The sequence below is a fragment of the Chaetodon trifascialis genome, chromosome 22, assembly GCF_039877785.1.
Source record: "Chaetodon trifascialis isolate fChaTrf1 chromosome 22, fChaTrf1.hap1, whole genome shotgun sequence".
Classification (NCBI taxonomy): Eukaryota; Metazoa; Chordata; class Actinopteri; order Chaetodontiformes; family Chaetodontidae; genus Chaetodon; species Chaetodon trifascialis.
This window is the reverse complement of record NC_092077.1, coordinates 4,303,897-4,321,395: the sequence shown is the minus strand read 5'-3', so window position 1 is coordinate 4,321,395 and position 17,499 is coordinate 4,303,897. Positions and strand designations below refer to the sequence as shown.

The 17,499-nt window shown below is 42.8% G+C and overlaps 2 protein-coding genes across 3 annotated transcripts in view; both read right to left on the bottom strand.

Moving 5' to 3' along the window:
• chst11 (carbohydrate (chondroitin 4) sulfotransferase 11) overlaps nucleotides 1–2,829 on the bottom strand; it is an 86,339-nt gene extending 83,510 nt beyond the window's left edge. Inside the window, exon 1 of one of the 2 annotated variants that reach the window (XM_070991945.1) lies at nucleotides 2,646–2,829. In XM_070991945.1, the coding sequence (XP_070848046.1) occupies nucleotides 2,646–2,763 (118 nt within the window). In that variant the 5' untranslated portion in view covers nucleotides 2,764–2,829. The remainder of the gene's footprint in view (nucleotides 1–2,645) is intronic. The other variant, XM_070991946.1, reaches the window with a different exon arrangement.
• Nucleotides 2,830–4,097: 1,268 nt separating this feature from the next.
• On the bottom strand, nucleotides 4,098–17,181 carry LOC139350645 (thioredoxin reductase 1, cytoplasmic-like). Its single transcript, XM_070992142.1, has 15 exons — nucleotides 17,125–17,181; nucleotides 15,588–15,727; nucleotides 13,591–13,663; nucleotides 13,189–13,305; nucleotides 12,885–13,027; nucleotides 12,590–12,705; nucleotides 12,282–12,507; nucleotides 12,043–12,082; nucleotides 10,607–10,704; nucleotides 10,388–10,464; nucleotides 10,142–10,298; nucleotides 9,840–9,947; nucleotides 9,592–9,687; nucleotides 7,028–7,162; nucleotides 4,098–5,568 (listed from the first exon to the last, which is right to left on the bottom strand). The coding sequence occupies exons 2-15, from the start codon at nucleotides 15,675–15,677 to the stop codon at nucleotides 5,497–5,499; spliced, it is 1,548 nt and encodes a 515-aa protein (XP_070848243.1). The 5' UTR covers nucleotides 15,678–15,727; nucleotides 17,125–17,181; the 3' UTR covers nucleotides 4,098–5,496.
• Nucleotides 17,182–17,499: the final 318 nt, after the last annotated feature.

The window sequence follows — 17,499 nt, the reverse complement described above, 5'->3', positions numbered from 1 at the left end:
ACACTCACTGCTATCTGTCTCACCTGTGTAATCACGCATAAACACACACTGCAGCATTAAAACTTTTATCCTTGCTCCTGCACAAACACCCTGCTTCACACACCTCCTCTTCAATCAGACCATCCTGGATGCAGAACCCTGTCATCACCACAACAAAACAGAGCATCCACGCTGTGACCTGTGCGTCTGTCCGTGTGTGTCCCTGTGTGTGTGTGTTGGCCAGAAGCTGATGCAATGCCTGCAGAGATTGGCACAACTGTGAGAGCAGGATCCAGGGGTCCCTGACAGAGGTTTAATGGAGTCTTGGTTCAGTTTTTACAATCAATTCCCTGCCTGGAAGCTCATTTAATGATATACAGTAGAGGAAAGGTCTCACTGTTCAATGTTCCTGCTACCGGACCCTGTCACTGTATGGCATTCTTAATTACATCATATCCTGCTGAAAATCTCAAGCCTCCAAGATTTGGGTGAACTGACCCTTATGTTCTGTTTGGTTCCTGATTAACTGGCCATAGATCAGAGAAAACAAAGGAAATAAATATTTGTTAATGTACAAGAGCCCATATAACATGACTCAAACCTCTTGATTGTTCCTGAGGCCAGAACTAAAAGGCACGGAGAGGCTGCCTTTGTTAATTACACCCCCAAAACTCTGGAACAACCTCCCTGAAGGTCTAAGGAGTTCTAAATCCGTTGAAGCCTTTAAACGAAATCTTAAGACATCTTTTTAACATCGCTTTCCCCTGAAGTGTCTTTGCTTTTTACTGAACCGCTGTTTCATTTTGTCTCATCCGGCTGTTATGATTCTACATTAATTTATTTTATTTTTAGCTATTATTTGCTTTTATGTTAAGCACTTTATGTTGCATTTATGCATGAATTGTGCTATATAAATAAAGCTGATCTTTTTTTTTTTATCATATTCCCTCATTTGGTGTAATAACAATGCTTTAGGCTCATCTCTGGACTTGTCACCTTTATTGACTGTGCAAGGCCAGTGTGTGGCAAAGGCATTGTGACCAGAAGAAAAGAAAATATCGAATTAAAGGAATAAAGTTGGCTTTCTCATCTTTAGGCGTACAGCAGTGGAGGTGTGGGGTGTGTGGAGTCAAAGCCAATGTCAACAATACAAATGGGTGAATATGGTCCAATTATTGATCTGTTCAGCAGCTGCTGACAAAAGGTGTGGTACCCTCTTATCAAACATTGATTCAGGAATCCATTGCTTTCTCCCACAGATAGTGTTATTACACTTTTAATACAGCCATTTAGCTTCCCTGTAGTGGTGCATCATGGTGATTTTCCTTTTGGGGATTGAAAATATCAGTTGTCCCCCGCTACCAGCAGCAGCGGTGACTCACACAGAGCAGGTGGATGTAGAGCAAAATGCCTCCTGATCAGAGATGTGACAGCTTGTCTGCTTTGGTTCACACTATGTGGATGATGCTCCTGTCTGCTTCTGCTCTCTGCTGTCTCATCTCTTTTATCCCAGCTCCAATCACTCAAGAATACCTCTGCAAGGTTTCACTTGTCTCTGCTTTCACAGCATCACCTGTGGACTGATACAGCCCTGTTTGTTCCCTGTCACTGGACCTTTTACCTGACCAATGGAAGTACAGCAGGAGTATTAACCCGCTGAGGCCACACCGTCTCCAGCAGCAGCATTACAGGATTGTCATTTCTGCTCGAGAATGATTCAGTTTCTGTTCATGGAAAGCAAATGCCCACACAGAAAACCTGCTGTGCGTGTCAGCAGCACTGGTTGGACACCGCTGGACGCGTCGGTGCGCTCCACCGTTGCGCGTCTGAACGCAGGGTTCTTTGATTTTGGCGCACAGGGCGCCGCTGTACAACGGTCGGATGCCACATTCAGGGGCGGTGATTCATTAAATCGCAGGCTTTGCAAAGCAACATTCCTAATTTAACATAATTTGATGCAAATTCTCCCACCGGAACCCCCGCTGGCACAGACAGGATTTTCTTTATCGCGATTAATATTTAACGGGTCTCCAGAGCGCACAGATTAGAGAGGACATCGGTCGTAAGTGCTCCCTAAAGGTAGTTTATTTTTAGATATGAGTTCCAAATTGATTTTTCCATTATATCTTGGTCTTCGATCCAGACAGTGAGAACCTCTCTGCGGCTCAAACTGGGATCGCTTGAGCTTGCAACTGCCCACTTTGCCAAACCCCACAGCCGCCCGTGCTCTGATTTCCATCGCCAAGCCACGTTTCCGAAGACAAAAAGCCTCCGCTGCCATCTCCATGCCACTTGTCAGCTGAGGGGAAGCGAGCGATCAGCGCCTGCCTGCTCATATCCAATCACACCCAAACGCACAAACCCACAAGAAAAGAGCGCTGATCAAAAGCCGGACAAAAGAGCAACAAGACAACAATCCAGAGTCTGGCCATCGTGCCACATGAAAGGTTAACCGAAGACAGCGCAGCCTGCTCCTGGTGGATGATTCACGCGTTCACACTCCACAAGTATCAATTATTTATCTGCTGCGTTACTGTACAGCCTGAATAAATCGATGTGTTAACATGCCAGGGGGCTGCCAGACAAGATACCATCCATCAGCACACACTCACACACACATAGCTGCACACACAAGTCCAACAGAGAGGAGAGGAGGGAGATCCTACCTGGTTGGAACATACTTTGGAAATAAAAGATGACCAGAATAAAGGATCCCAAACAGGTGGCAAATACCATCCGGCATATCCTGCTCATCCTCATCAGTTCGCTCAGAGTCTGTTTCATGACGGGACGGAGAGGCTGGAGGGTGCTGCTCGCTTTGTGAGGGAATGAGGGGCCGGTCTGCGGGACGTTCCGGGGCTCCGGTGGTACTGATGAGGATTGTCTGCCGGTCAATGAGCTGAACGCATCCAACACGGAGCGTACCACTGCTGGACCGCTGGAGGGGGGGGGAAGGAGAGATGGCGCGATGGCACCCCCGCTCGGGAGGAAATGAGCGCGTCCAGATGTGGGATTTTAATCAAGAGCATTGTCTGTTAAAGAGCTTCCACGAGGAGAAAAGTACAGAAACACAAAGGTGTTTCTGAAGGATGAAGCACCCTAATCTACAAATCTGCATTCAAAAGCTGCATTTTAAAGAGGATCGTTTTTGTGAAGCACTGGGCTTCTCTTTGCATGAAAGATGCTATAAAGTTATTATTACTGCTGCATTAATGTGTAAGTAACGTTTTCTTGCTGCAGTTAGTCATATATTTTGTAATAGCTGTCAGATAACTGTAATGCAGTCAGATGTACAATATTAGCCTGTGTGGCATACAGACGCATAAAAGCTGTGGTGGAGTGTAACATACATTTACTCAACTACTGTACTTGAATACAATTTTGAGGTACATGTGCTTAATTTGACTATTTCCATTACTTTTTTGCTACTTATACTTCTACTTTGAATACAACACTTGTAATAGAGTATTTCTATACTGTAGTATTGCTACATTTACTGAAGTAAAAGAAGCAGGATACTTCTTCCATCACTGAGTACAAGTATCTTAAAATGTTGGTAAATGTACACATATTCCACCACTCCTTGAGCATGCCCATTTAATGCTTCTTTATACTTCTACAAATTCAGATTTCAAACACAAAAGAGATTATAGCACATGATGCATCATTACAGACTGAATTACTGACAGTATGACTTTAGCTGCCACCTAAACCAGCTGCAACAGTAAAATGTTGTTTACACATGAATGCATCAGTAGTAACGATCCAATATTATTGCTTATAATACTACTTTCACTAGAATTTTCAATGTAGGACTTATACTTGTGATGAAATATATATACAGTATGGTCTTCACTTGCTTCAGATTCTTTTCTTTTACTTAAGGATCTGAATATGTATTTCACCGCTGAGTTTTAGTAGTACTTGTAGTAGTAGTGTTCGTAGTAGCACAAGCAGTGATAGTAATATAGTATCTGTAACCATCTAATGTGATAGTAACAATAATTGAACTAATACCAGTGGTTGCAGTAGTGGTATTTGGAGTGGTAAACCTATCTGTGGTAGTAGTTAAAGTAATGGTATAAGAAGTTTTATGGATATAGTTCACAGTACAAGTAACAGTAAAATTCAGCTTTATTTTTTTCTTCTCAAATTGACAAAAAGGCAAAAAAAAGAGTGCATTTACTCTATTCCACATACAGCTACAGTGCCATCTAGTGGTGCAATGGCACACACGTCACAGGGATCAGATGAGAAGCCCTGAACGCTGTCCAAGACTGGTGGCAGTGATAGATAGACCTCTATGCAGCATCTTAACCTTGATGTGAGACCTGCACAGTCACAGAAGCTGCTTTGTTCAGATCAGATTATGACCTAATAGCATTTTCAGGCACATTCCAAAAGAGACACTCCTGTGCACTTTTTCTAATTAGGAAATCTGTCTTACACGAGCAGGTCTGTCAGGGATAGAATCAGAAGAGGGTCTGGAGGATAACCTGGGAAAATCTGCATCTAATTGTTGCAATGGTCGGCAAGCAGCACAGCAGCACAATGCGCGGCAGTACGGGCATTAACATGGAATGGATGGGAACGCCTACATTAGCAAAAACACCAAGTGAATGAAAATGACACCCTTGGACGCGGTACGCTCATGTGCTGCACTCAGAGATGTACATTTTCTAATTCAAATGCAGAGTGTAGGGTTGAGGTGGCAGGCAAAACGTAGAGGGTCAGCAGCATCCTTTTAAGAAATATCTACGCACCGCTCCCCACATTCAGAGACACTGCACTTAATGATCCGCATGAATATTCAACAGTTGTTTTAAGACAGTCGCTATGCTTGGCAGCGCTGAATCAGAGAGAGAATATAAAAGAGGAAAAGCAAACAAGGGAGTGCATCAGGAACTCTGGCCTAATGTCTCAATAAAGACACCATATGCATCAATTAAAGTGAGAGCATTTGCCGATAAACACAATTAATTTGGGTAATTCCATAATCCCCGTCTAGTTCATTACATGAAATTAAGGCTGTAAAACCCCTGAGGCTTGTGCCACAGCAATGAAAACACTGAGTATAAGCCTGAGCTTTCGCTCCATGTAAATGCATCAAATCCCAGAGTCTTATCACTCTCCTGCAGCCTTTAAAGACTCAGCTATATTAAAGCTTACAGGGCTTTTCAGAGACAGAACCTTAGGGAGCATCTTATCTTCCTTAAAGTTGAAAGCCACAAAAATGCATCAATGGTACTGTATATTTCAAAGTTATGCTTGCAGCAAACAGTTCATAAAAAATGCAGACAAACCTAAAAAGCAGCACAGAAAACCAAGCACGCACAAACAAGAAGCGTGTCAGCAGCGGAGCATCGGTCCTCGCCCGCCTGTCTCTCAGGCTTCAGGTGAAGACGTCACTGGACGGTCAGTTGGCCGTACTGCCGCCATCACTCTTCAGGATGATTGCAAGCCCTTCCCTGCTGTCTCGCACTGTTACCATAGGCAACAGTGACTGACAGCAGGGGGCTAACCACAGCAGTTTCCTCGCATCATCAAGGCCTCAGACATACGCTGGGTTTGGGTCAATGAGCTGAGCACCTAGGCAGCAGAGAGAGACCAATAGCTCGTCAGTGTCTGTCAACAGGCCAACAGACTGTACTGCCCTGCAAAAGATGACAATGTGAGAAGAATTACTGCTAACTTTGGCCACATATAAAATAGAAACAGATCATCTGGTAGCATTCATTACTAGATGAAAATCAAGCCCAAGTCAAGAATATTGATCCATAAAGCAGAGCTCCGTAAGATGGTGACTGCAGCATTTTCATTTGCTCATTGCAATTCATCTATCTATAGCAGGGAAAGCCAATGGAAATGCCCCCTAAAATAGATGACTTAAAGCCCCTCTGTAACATTTGAACATGTCTTTCTTTCCTCCAGTGGCAGTATCAAAAACGAGCCAGAGAGCAGTGCACGTCGCTACGCAACCAATCCCCCATGTATCCAACTCAGAAAGTGCTCCACGTTTCACCAAGACTGGCAAATGTTTCTACACACATGCACAAAAACAGACTTAAAGCTACATTCATTGTTTTCTTGGCAACACGGGGACATTCATTTGGAGTCATCTGTTTGTCCACCTGCTGAAACTACATGCAACATTTACTCACCGTTTTAGTCCGTTAACTCCTGAGAAAAATCCTGGCTCTTCCCCAGGAAAATGCTCTATTTCTGTCTACTATTGCTCTACAGTGCTTCACCAGCTGGTTGGCTGTGTTTGATGCCTGTCATATCATGGTGATAGCTAACTAGGAGACCTTTCCAGCTATGTAAGTGGTCTGGTAGTCAACTCTCTAAAGAGGAACAAATGCAAAATGCAACCGAAAAGCCAAATGATCTGTGGCCAAACTGCAGCATAATCAGTCAAAGCTTCATTTAGAAGCATTTACAAGTCTGACTTCCAAATCTCTGAGCTCTAACATGTAGAACATGCTGTCAGTCAAAGGTTTATAATTCCAGGATCCTCCCCCCCTCAGAGCAATCGGTTGACCTAATCAATCAGTCCAGGGGGATATATGGTTCGCCATGACACAAAACCCCTTCTTAGCTGACATCACCAGGACCACTGACCTGTATTTAACACTCCGTTCAATGCCTTATTAATTAGGTTTGGAAATGTCAAGTGTTAACCCGCTCATGTACCGCGGGGTCAATCTCCACAGAGATGGGCTGAGAGCGACGAGGCTTATTAAATATTGTACATGAATAATTCAGACAGGCAGCACTCAGAACAGGAAACTCATTTGAATCTGCTGGTCTGGCATTGACCCCAGACAGCAGAGCTTTTTCAAACACTGAACATGGTAATAACCCAAAACGGACCTCAGCACAGCACCTCAAAGCAGAGTGAGAGCACATCAGGGAGGTGACAGTGAATTAATATCACTGCCGGGGGGACAAAAATCAATAGGTGTCAAAACAGCAGGTAGCCTGTTTGTGCCTTAACAGCCATCAAAGCCATGTTTTTATGAAATAGTGTGGAAAAAGGGAGGCTGACCTGGGCAGACCCGGGGTGGATGCCCACTGTGGCGTCCAGCTGTTGTTTAGTAAGACCACAATTCATCGCTGCAACGAAGCCTTGGAGGATATCTCCAGCGTTGGGGCCCATGACGTGGAGACCAACCACACGCTCCTGTTGAGACAAAGCAGCGCTGTGGTAGGCCCACCAGAGGCTGAGCTGTAGATTCTTGATGGTTAAGTCAGATGAAAAATCCTGTCCAAATCAAGTCCCAAGTCCTCCAATAAGGCTGAACCTGGTTCCTAGTCCCTAAGATCTGACTCTGGTTCCCGTGTCACTGTCACTCATGTCTGAAATGAATCCAGTCACTGCAGTCTCATCTGGTCTTGTAAACGCTTGTTCTTCAGTGTGTAAGCCCAAGTCACCAAGGTCATGTCTTAATGGAGTCCCAGTCCACCATGTGTGAGTCCTAGTTACCATGGCAATCATGTCCTATGAGTTCTCAAGCTTAAATGTGAATTTGAGAGTTACTGTCACGTCAAGTCTCCAGACTGACTGAAGTTATCCACACGAGGACAACAACAACAGAAATAAAAACAAAAAGACTAATTCATATTAAACGCTAGTTTAGCGCGTGTATTTCAGTCATGATCGCTATCTGCAGACAGGGAATAAAATGCAATTAAAAGGACTCAGGGGTGGCAATGTAATTTACACTAATCAGTGTAAATGAGCAGAGAACATTCATATCAATACAGTACTACCAGCTTGGCAGAGATGCGTTCTGAAATGCAGTTATCTTGAGTGGTGCCAAGCCAATTGTGGAAAGAGCTAAAAATATAACAAAGGGTAGGTGGATTAATGAGGTGGGAACCATTGCACAACTTATGGCATTATGACTAAATATCCCAAGAGGAAAAGAAAACAAAAGTCTCTTTATTTTATAGCTGAGGCGCTGCGGCACATATCACACTGAGCACGTTTGGGCCTTCGTTTGTTTGGAAATGTCATATAGATACACAGCTGCCTCATTAGGTGCTCAGTATTGGATATGATTAGAGAGAAATACCTCATCAGATCCCATAATGAGCATTATTATGTTATGATATGGATGTTTTAAAATACTGTACAGCAAATCAGTTCTCACAATGCGAGGATTGACGTTGAAGATTACGAACATAGTGCATAACACCAACATAGTAGGTGAGCAGTTTGGCAGATACCACGCTGCTGGAACAAGAGAAGCAGGGGTGAATAGAATAACTTAAGAGTTTTTCTGAACTGTACTATACTGTCATGCGTTCCAGACTAATAAAAAATACATATGCAAACGTAGACTAATGCCTGGTTCAGACTACACGAATCTAGCCTGATTTTGTCGTGGCCGACCAATTACCAGCATGGTGACCAATCATGAATCACAATCGACCATCTGTACTGTACTTGTGTAGTGTAACGACCTGCCATGACAGCCTGATACAAAGTCTAGCATGTCAGAATTTTTTGTATTGACTCATCCCATGACATGTTCCTGAGCATTGACCAATCAGGTGCTCTCTCCAGAGCACAGTCAGGTAGCCTGAACCAGGCTTTAACTGTGTGTTAACTGATTTTTTGGCCACTTGGTACAGCACAACGAGCTGTGAATACACCGGTGACACGTTGACACCTGACAAAGTTGTTATGGTGAACGTGTTAGCAAACAGCTGCTGATGCACACATTCGGTAGACACAGAGCAACATTAACATTCATTTGGAGTTGTGTGTCCTGCAACATCACAGATCTAAGTGCAATATCTATTCACTCTCCTTTAAGCTCTGTTTTTGGTCTCTAACAACTCCTGAGGGAAAGATGTGGCTGTTTAGTGGCTAAATGTTCCGCTGTGTTCTCCAGCTAGTCGCTAACTTTCTCTGGTTGCTTTGTGCTGGGCAGCTGGTGTACCATGAGTTTATTCAGATTTATACTAAAGATAGCTCTCACAGAACAATGAGAATGAATAAAAACAAAGAGCGCTCTGTAGACACGAGGGGAACCGTACAGCTGATAAGGACCAATCGCTGCATTGGCTCCCCGTGCGTTTCAGGATAGATTTTAAGGTTCTTTTATTCGTTTTCAAATGTCTTAATGGTCTCGGGCCTTCTTATTTAGCTGACCTTCTTTTACCATATCAACCCTCGCGGACTCTGAGGTCCTCCGGCTCCGGCCTCTTGAAAATATCAAAAGTAAGAACTAAAACACACGGGGAGGCGGCTTTTAGTCATTGTGGCCCCCGACTGTGGAACAGCCTGCCGGAGAACCTCAGGGCCGCAGAGACTGTTGATGTTTTTAAAAAGAGGCTCAAGACTCACTTTTTTAATCAGGCTTTCAATTGATATGTTTGATTTATCTCATTCCTTTAATCAGGCTTCTTATCTTATCATATTTTAGTTGTATGTTTTAACGACATGTTTATTTACTATTTATCTCATTTACTCATTTTATTTATAGTTTATCTATAGTTTTCACTTATAGTTTATTAACTATTTATTTTATTTTTATTTTATTTGATCCATTGTTCATTTAAAAATATTGACTAGTAAAGCTTTAAAAAAGAAAAACATACATTGTCGGGGATGTGGCAGACAACTTTAACATAGCAGGAGTCTTTATTCCTGGCAGGAAGCTCCCACTCCAGGGGCCAATAGGAGCTGTGATACACCTGGAAAAGGGCAGATACATTGATTTTAGAGAATTCTACAAGAGGAGAACTCTTGTTTGTTTGAGCATTGATGCTTGTGTGTGTGTGTGTGTGTGTGTGTGTGTGTGTGTGTGTGTGTGTGTGTGTGTGTGTGTGTGTGTGTGTAAATGTACCTCTACACTGGCTTTTCCAAATGTCAGATTGGCTTTCTCTTCAGACAGACCACAGGAAGCATATTCCAGTGGAGTGAGCACGACAGTGGGCACATTGGTGTAATCACACTATGAATGAAAAATGATATTAGAGCAAATCACTTCAAACCTAGTTCCTTCATAGGTGAAACATCTGGCTCACACACAAGCTTTTAAACACACACAATGGAAAAATGGCAAAAGAATGGCGCCTTAAAAAATACAATGAAAACACAGCATGGGCGTAAGAACAGTTTCATCTGTCTGACTTTTAAACTGTGTACCAAGGTAGCGTCTTCTCTGTAGAGCCGACGGGCCAGCAGTGTCCCAGCATACATTGAGAGACCTGTGGTGGAGGGGCGTCCATGCTGCACTGATCCAATGGCATAAATATGGTTTACACTGGTCTCATCCCACTCATTCACCAGGATCCTGCCGGTGCTGCACACCCATGAAAACACACACGACTGTTTGACAAAACCTGCCCGCACAAACTGAAGCCAAAATGAACACGGACAGACTAAACGCACTCCTGACTGCACTGCACCCCGACACACTCCAGGCCAATGTCGCTGGTGGAGGCTTTCCTTCCAACGGCGAGCAGCACCTGCACACACAAAGACGTGTGAAGACACAGTTCACCAGGATATTATCCTTCAAACATTCACAGGATAATCACAGAAATGCATCATCATCAACACTGACAGGAGAACGATTGGAGCACAACAAAAAACTGTAAGTGGACTGACTGTATCAAAGTCGTCCTGTTTCGTTTGGCCATCTTTGCAGCCGATTGTCACTCGAAGTCTCCCCCTAGAGGCCGGCTGCAGTGTTGTTGTAGAACCACCTAATTAAATTTAAAAAACGATTTAAAAAATCAAATATATGATAAATAGCATGTAATTCAACATAAAACCTGTATTAAACTTGTAATTCAAGAGGTTGTATCTGTTACAGCCTTTAAATTTCCCTTTCAGTGGTTGAGGCCGCCAAGCCCAGTGGTTCTGACTGAAGACAGAAATCTTTAAAAGCATGTCATGAATATAGAATTTTTGTTAAAAGCTCAGTAATTTCCTAAAACAGCTTCTCGTTGTAGCGTTTAGCAAATGTTCCTAAAATAGAAGGAAGTAGTGCATTTGTTGGGGACTATTTTCAGCAGCGGGTTAACGTGGATTTGGTGCTTTAGTGAGTATTTGGGGCAGCAGAACGATGTATGTGCGATTAAGTGAAAATATACAGTGTGTGTGTTCATGGTGCCATTCAGTGCAACAGTGTGGCTCATTGATTAGCTTTTATATAAGAGGAGGAAAATATTCCAGGCTTTTGACACACACACGGTTCTCACTTTTTATGGGATTTGTAGACTAAAAAATACAGAAATCGGCAGTCTTACCCTTTAAGGAGCTTTGAACTATTGGACAGCTTCACATTCAGTGTAATATTTATATCTGACTGTGCTAACTCCTCACTGAAGTTACATTACAGTCAAACAGACTTAATATTTCATCTTGGCTACACCATTCAATATAATGTCTAGGGGTAGTCTGCATCTTTGACAGAGCTTTCTCCCTGCGATTCAGTCTGATACATTTGGTAACTATGGAAACACTGGACAACTTAAGAGATGATCTGTGGGGTGATCTGGGTTTGATGTATAAGTCATGGGATGGTGTACATCAAAGTGTTTGGAAGAAGTACTCAGATCATTTATTGATCACTTTCTCAGGTACCAATTCCACAATTCACAAATGCATCACATTCCTGCATGTAAAGGTGCATTTTAAGTAAAAGTATAGAAGTGGCTGCTATATAATCATATTTTACATTATTTTACATTATTAGATGTTCATACTGAAGCAATCTTCTCACTGCTTGTATCTGTCAAATATATGTCATATATGTCAAGTAAAAGTAGCGGAGGAAAAAGCCCAATATTCACCCTTAATTGCATATGTAATATAAGCATAAAATGAAAATAGTTGAGCAAAGTACAAGTATCTAAAACTCATACTGATGTACAGTATTTGAGAAAAATGTACTAAATTACTTTCCATCACTGTCTGTGTGCTGCAGAGCTTAAATCCAGAAGACTTTATAGACAGAATTCTGGTCAGACTGGGACGGCAGCTTGTGTTGAATTTACAATGTATAACCTTCACATCACTATGTTTAATAGTTGCTTTACCTGAAGCAACATCGTTACTGCAGGCTTCAGTCTGCTCCACCTACCACCCACCCACACACACACACACACACACACACACACACACACACACACACACACACACACACACACACACACACACACACACACACACACACACACACACACACACACACACACACACAAACGACATCAAAAAAATGCCATTTCCAGTTTTCTTCTGTAAGTGATACAGTCCCTGTCTCTGTCTAACTCAGTACCTTGTTAAATGAACAGTGATAAAGCAACTCCACTCCACTAGAGATCATGTGCTTCTCGATCTTCTTTGCCATTTTCTGATCAAACTCCTGGAGCAGGTCGGGCTGCAGGATGACGGTGACCGGCAGCCCGAGGCCACACAGGAAGCCGGCCCACTCCAGCCCCTCTGCGGACCTGCCTACCACCAGGGTCCGACCTGGGGGGTGAGGCAGGGAGAGGACATCCTCACTGGGAGGTGAGAGAGGGAGGGGGTTTAGACAGTTGGCAGGCACATGTAGAAACAGAATGTAATGTCTGAGTGCTGGCTGACCTGGTTAGACAGTACTCTCTGTCTCCTGGAATACCCAGATACTGAGGTCTGTCTCCTGTAGCAATGACCAGGGTCTCTGCTCTCAGACGCCTCTTCCCCCCATTCATGTCTGTCACCTGAACAAAAACAAAAAAACAAAAAGCACAGCTTACACTGCTGCTGAAATTGTCCCGGATTGTCAGGGCCAAGAAAAATGATCATAATGCTAAAGGTTTTGGTGATGCAGCGCCCCCCTCGAAACCACTGTTCGTCTTCTGCAGTGCCTCCACCACAGACCTGGATTATAAGGGTTTACCTCCACTGTGTGGGGCGCTACTATCTCTCCACGAGCGTTGAGGTAAAAGACTCCCCATCTCTTCAGCTCCCTCCTCAGCTCCACACTGCGAGCCTTCACCTGCTCCTGCACAGCCTCCACCAGATCGCTCCAGCCGTGAGACCCTGGCATAAAGCAAACACTGTGTTGAACATCATTCTTATAACCTCAAACTGTTCACATTTGATATTTGTCACACGTCTTCTGTTGCATTGTTCCAAACTGTCACTTCATCTTAAGCTTCACAAGTAGCACAATTAACAATTAACGATCTCTTTTTAATTACCATGATCTTTCATCTTCCAGCCATGTTTTTCAGAGTCTTGAACAGCTTTTCCCAGAAGAGATGCCTGTTGTAGAAATTTCCTGATGCGGTCTGTGTTGAGACTGGAACCCCCCAGTTCTGGAGGAGAGGAAAGGAAATGGAAAGAGAAGATGTGAAGGAAGTGGAACAGAAGGAAGAGAAAGCGAAGAAGAGGAGAACAGAAGACAAAAGAAAAGGCATGAAGGCAAAGACAAAACCAGTACTGAGAAGAATTTCTAACAAAACATAAAATCATCACACTTCAAGCAATACTGCAAGTCAGCAGGAACACAGTGTATGAAACCAAGCACATCCCTGAAACTGGAGAGAAGAAACGATTCATAATCACCAGGAATCCTCACACAGTCAGACTGAAACACTCACCCCTCTTGGTGCCTCTTGGAGAGGGAGCTGCAAGGTCAAGGATCAGCACCTTCTTCCTCAACCCTGCAGCTTCCTAAAGGAGCGAGAGCAGAGAAAAACAGAATAATGAGAGCGACAGTCAGACAGCAACAGAGAAAGAGGGAAATTAAATATTGAAACGGGTTAAGCATTTGTCCTTCTCAACAATCGCAGCTCCTGCCCCTTCATCTCATTTCCACTTTTCTCTAGAGCCGATCACAGATCATCCCATTACCATAAAGCCCATTAATATGATAATTATCTGAGCTGTGCGTTGGCAAAGTGTGCCTTCATTGACCAGATTAGCAGTAATTATGAGGCTGAGTTGGTGGAGTGTCCTCTAACCAGTGGACATGAAGCAGGGGTTACAGCTGGATGCATGCGGAGGAACTACAAAGCCAGAGAAAATACAAAATCAAATAAATGAAATGAGACGACTTTATGCTTTGCGCACAAACACCCTCCCAACGTCCATTTCCTGTCATCTCTCCCCCATGGCAACTACAGATGCACAGAGTGATGTCACCTCAGAAAGGCACTGATACATCATCATAATGATATCAATTAGAGCTGCAGCAGAAGTTCACATGGAATCACACATTGATGCAGAGCATGTCAAAGCACCTTAAAGAAGTAACATAACACTGTAACTGTAACATCATAATATCGAATAATGAGGAGAGAGGCTTTTAACATCTATGCTTCACATACTGTGTCCAAAAGAATTTGATTTTAAACCTTTTATACAAGTCATTATCTTCTGTCTTCTTTTTCTAATTTATTTGTTTTCTTTTTTATTTCCTTGTTTTTGATTATCTGATTATTCTTATTTGTCAATGACTACTTCATTGGATGTATGTTTTAATACTAGGGCAGCAACTCAGGACTATTTTTACTATAGAGTACCCAGCCAATTACCTTCAATTAGTTCAATAAGTTCATTGCTTTGTCTATAAAATGTCAGACAATAAAATAAAATGACAGTTTCCTAAAACTCAAGATGAGATCTTCAAGTATAATTTAAGTTCTAATCTTTATCTAAACTCGAAGAACCATCAAGGCTGCCCTAATTTATAATGATGTCGAGTTACATGAGAGGTAAAAATAAAGAGTGCAAAAAAAAAAGAGAATAAAGAAGAATTCAGTTTAAACGCAGTGCAGGAGGGAGATTTGCGATCATGGTTTCAAAGTGTCTGAAGGTTCGTAGATTTTCAGCGTGTTGAAGATCATTCCAAGAATTTGGGGCAAAAAAGAAAAACCATGCCCAGGCAGCATTAAACAGTTGATAGAGTCCACGGTTCCAATCCAGCATCATTACGATGTAGCACTGTAGCTTTCCAACAAAGCCCTTATAGATAAACAAATGTTTTATTGTGCCTCTCTGCCAGAGAAGGCCAACCCACTTTATTGTATTTTCATACAAGACACATTGACGAGTACCACAGCTATCACCAATGATAAATCTGAGGGCAGAAGGACAGACTGAGTGTCGAGGTTTAAGAGAGAAAGAGCAGCATTTCTTTATATTTCATCCCCCCAATCCAAACTGATATCCAAAACAAAAAAAAGCTAATTTTCTGACCGAGTTGACCAAAGACTGTTTACATGACATTTCTCATCAAGTTTCTCATCAAGTCAGATGCCAAGATATTTCAATTCTCTGCTATCTTTATTCTCTCTCTCAGTGTTACATCCACTCACAGTGGATATATGCATATTATGATGATCAATGATCAATATCTCTGGCTCTAGTAAACATTTAGTTTTATTTGCATTAAATCCGATATGAAGATTAGCAAGAGCATCTTGTAGCCTATAGCCTAACCCTAACCCTAACCCCCCCCCCCCCCCCGGATTAATAAAAGATCATCTAATCTTAATTCAGACAGGAAGCAAAAGCATGAATAGAAGGAAACAAATCCATGTACTGTGAATGCTGTGACTGACTGCAGAGCTGAGTAAGAACTGGGTAAGCTGACCTTTGCCACAGCCAGGCCTCCTGACCCCCCTCCAATAACCAGCAGTTCATAGTCATAAGGCCCTGATGATGGCCCCGTTGGTGGGTCCATGTTTCACCCCTGCAAGTCCAGACAGTGAAAGCCCTGCTCCGCTGTCCGTCCTGAAAGCACAGACACACCAGATCAATGCCACCAGCACCCTCAGTGAGGAGGACTTTGACCCATGAACTCCTTCTGACTCCTGATTGCACTACATGACGTCGACTCACGGGCGTTTTTGAATATCTTTATGCATCCCTTTGGATGACAGCTCTGAACCTATATTTCAAAATATGTTGTTTTTTTTTTTAGAAGAAGTTTTGTTTTTTTGTTTTCTGCCTGGATGAACAAGTTTACCAAACAACAGTTAGACTTTGAGCAACAGATTGTAAAAATAAAAACATAATTGCAGTCCAATCAAATAACTGTCAGAGATGACTTCAGGTCAACAGCCTCTGATTGTAAAAGCTATTGTTTTATTATGTGCTTTATGAGAGCAGTTTTATCTTTTTCTGTCTGTGTTTAAGTGAGCTCACTAACGCATATTCCAATCAATCATGTCGGTGTGTCACTGAATGTAGAATCCACTGACTGTCATAAGCTGCGTTTCCATTACAGTTGTTCGCAAAATAAAAGCGATATTTCTGAAATTTCGACAAAGTTCAAGTGCTACTTGCAGGTGTTTCCATTGAACGGTGTTTTGCGAACTAACCGAAATTCTCGTAAATTCTCGGCCGTCCCGCGAGACTGGAAGATGGCCGAAAGCGTTATGCGTCTCGGTACACTGATCTCAGAAGCCGCTACGGCTGTTGCTATGTGGCTGTTGCGAAGCCCTTATGTGTGGCAGCGGCCACGAATAAGGGATTTCTGGGAGAAGATTGTAAATGAGGAATTCACAGACGAACTGTGGATACAACATTTTCGGATGACCCGGGCCACGTTCAACGAGCTTTGCGATGTTCTTGAACCTCTTGTGGCACCAGATGCGACATGTAAATGCGAAAAAAGTGTTTCCATTACACTTTTGCGATACACTTTTATATCGACACGTCTGAAAAACCACCTCATGAGAGCGTAAAAATGTTTTTGCGATATTTGAGAGGATTTTCGAAATATAGGTGTTTCCATTACCAGTATTTTATTGCGATATTTAGGTTTTGCGCATTTCTCGGGGTAATGGCAACGCAGCTATAGAAGGACCATTATCTCTTCATACCCCCCCCCCCTTTTTTTTTCACGGTCACATCGCGACATCTTGTGGAGAAACGTGATTTTCGAAGCTCACTGCCCAGCTGCCTTGGAGGAAGTCAGAAACAGCGTCGGAAACATACCCACTACAGTACTACTTAAAGCACAGCAAATAAACAAAAAATATCTGTAACAAACAAGTACAATGCAATTGACAATGAACCTTTTGTTGGCAGGAAAAGCTGTTCAGGGTAGCACAGCTTACTTGTTTTAACCAAAAAATGACAGCTCTTCTCTGAACAGTTTTCAACACAGAACACGCCTCATTGACCTTAATATGCCCAAACAGGCATTCTGCGGGTATTTGATCCTTCGATGCAGCACTTCAGGCGCCTTGAGTGTTTCTGTTTCCACAGAAACACTTGTGGAAAAACAACCTGAGCAGTTTTCTTGAAAGAAAAGCAGAGGGAGGGTGAAGCATTTAAGGGAAACCTGTTCGCTTGATGAGATGCGTTCCTGGGCTGACATAAACGTAGGAATTCTGCCAATCCATTGCGATAACAACAGATTGACCTTACTACACACTGGGTGGTCGCACAATGCGCCCATTTCGTGCTTAGCCTTGATTATTGAACTAAATCAGCTAATATACATATTTTGAAACACTTAGAACCGTCTGTGGCATATAATCGCCCACATAAAAGCA

What these genes read in the sequence shown, in the direction of transcription:
- LOC139350645 (XM_070992142.1), bottom strand. Translation starts at nt 15,677, where the DNA reads ATGGACCCACCAACGGGGCCATCATCAGGGCCTTATGACTATGAACTG. An exon ending in ACAGAGAAGACGCTACCTTG is followed by an intron (nt 9,948 to 10,141) that starts GTACACAGTTTA and finishes TTTCATTCATAG; the next exon opens with TGTGATTACACCAATGTGCC. An exon ending in TCCACCCCGGGTCTGCCCAG is followed by an intron (nt 5,569 to 7,027) that starts GTCAGCCTCCCT and finishes TCTGCTGCCTAG; the next exon opens with GTGCTCAGCTCATTGACCCA.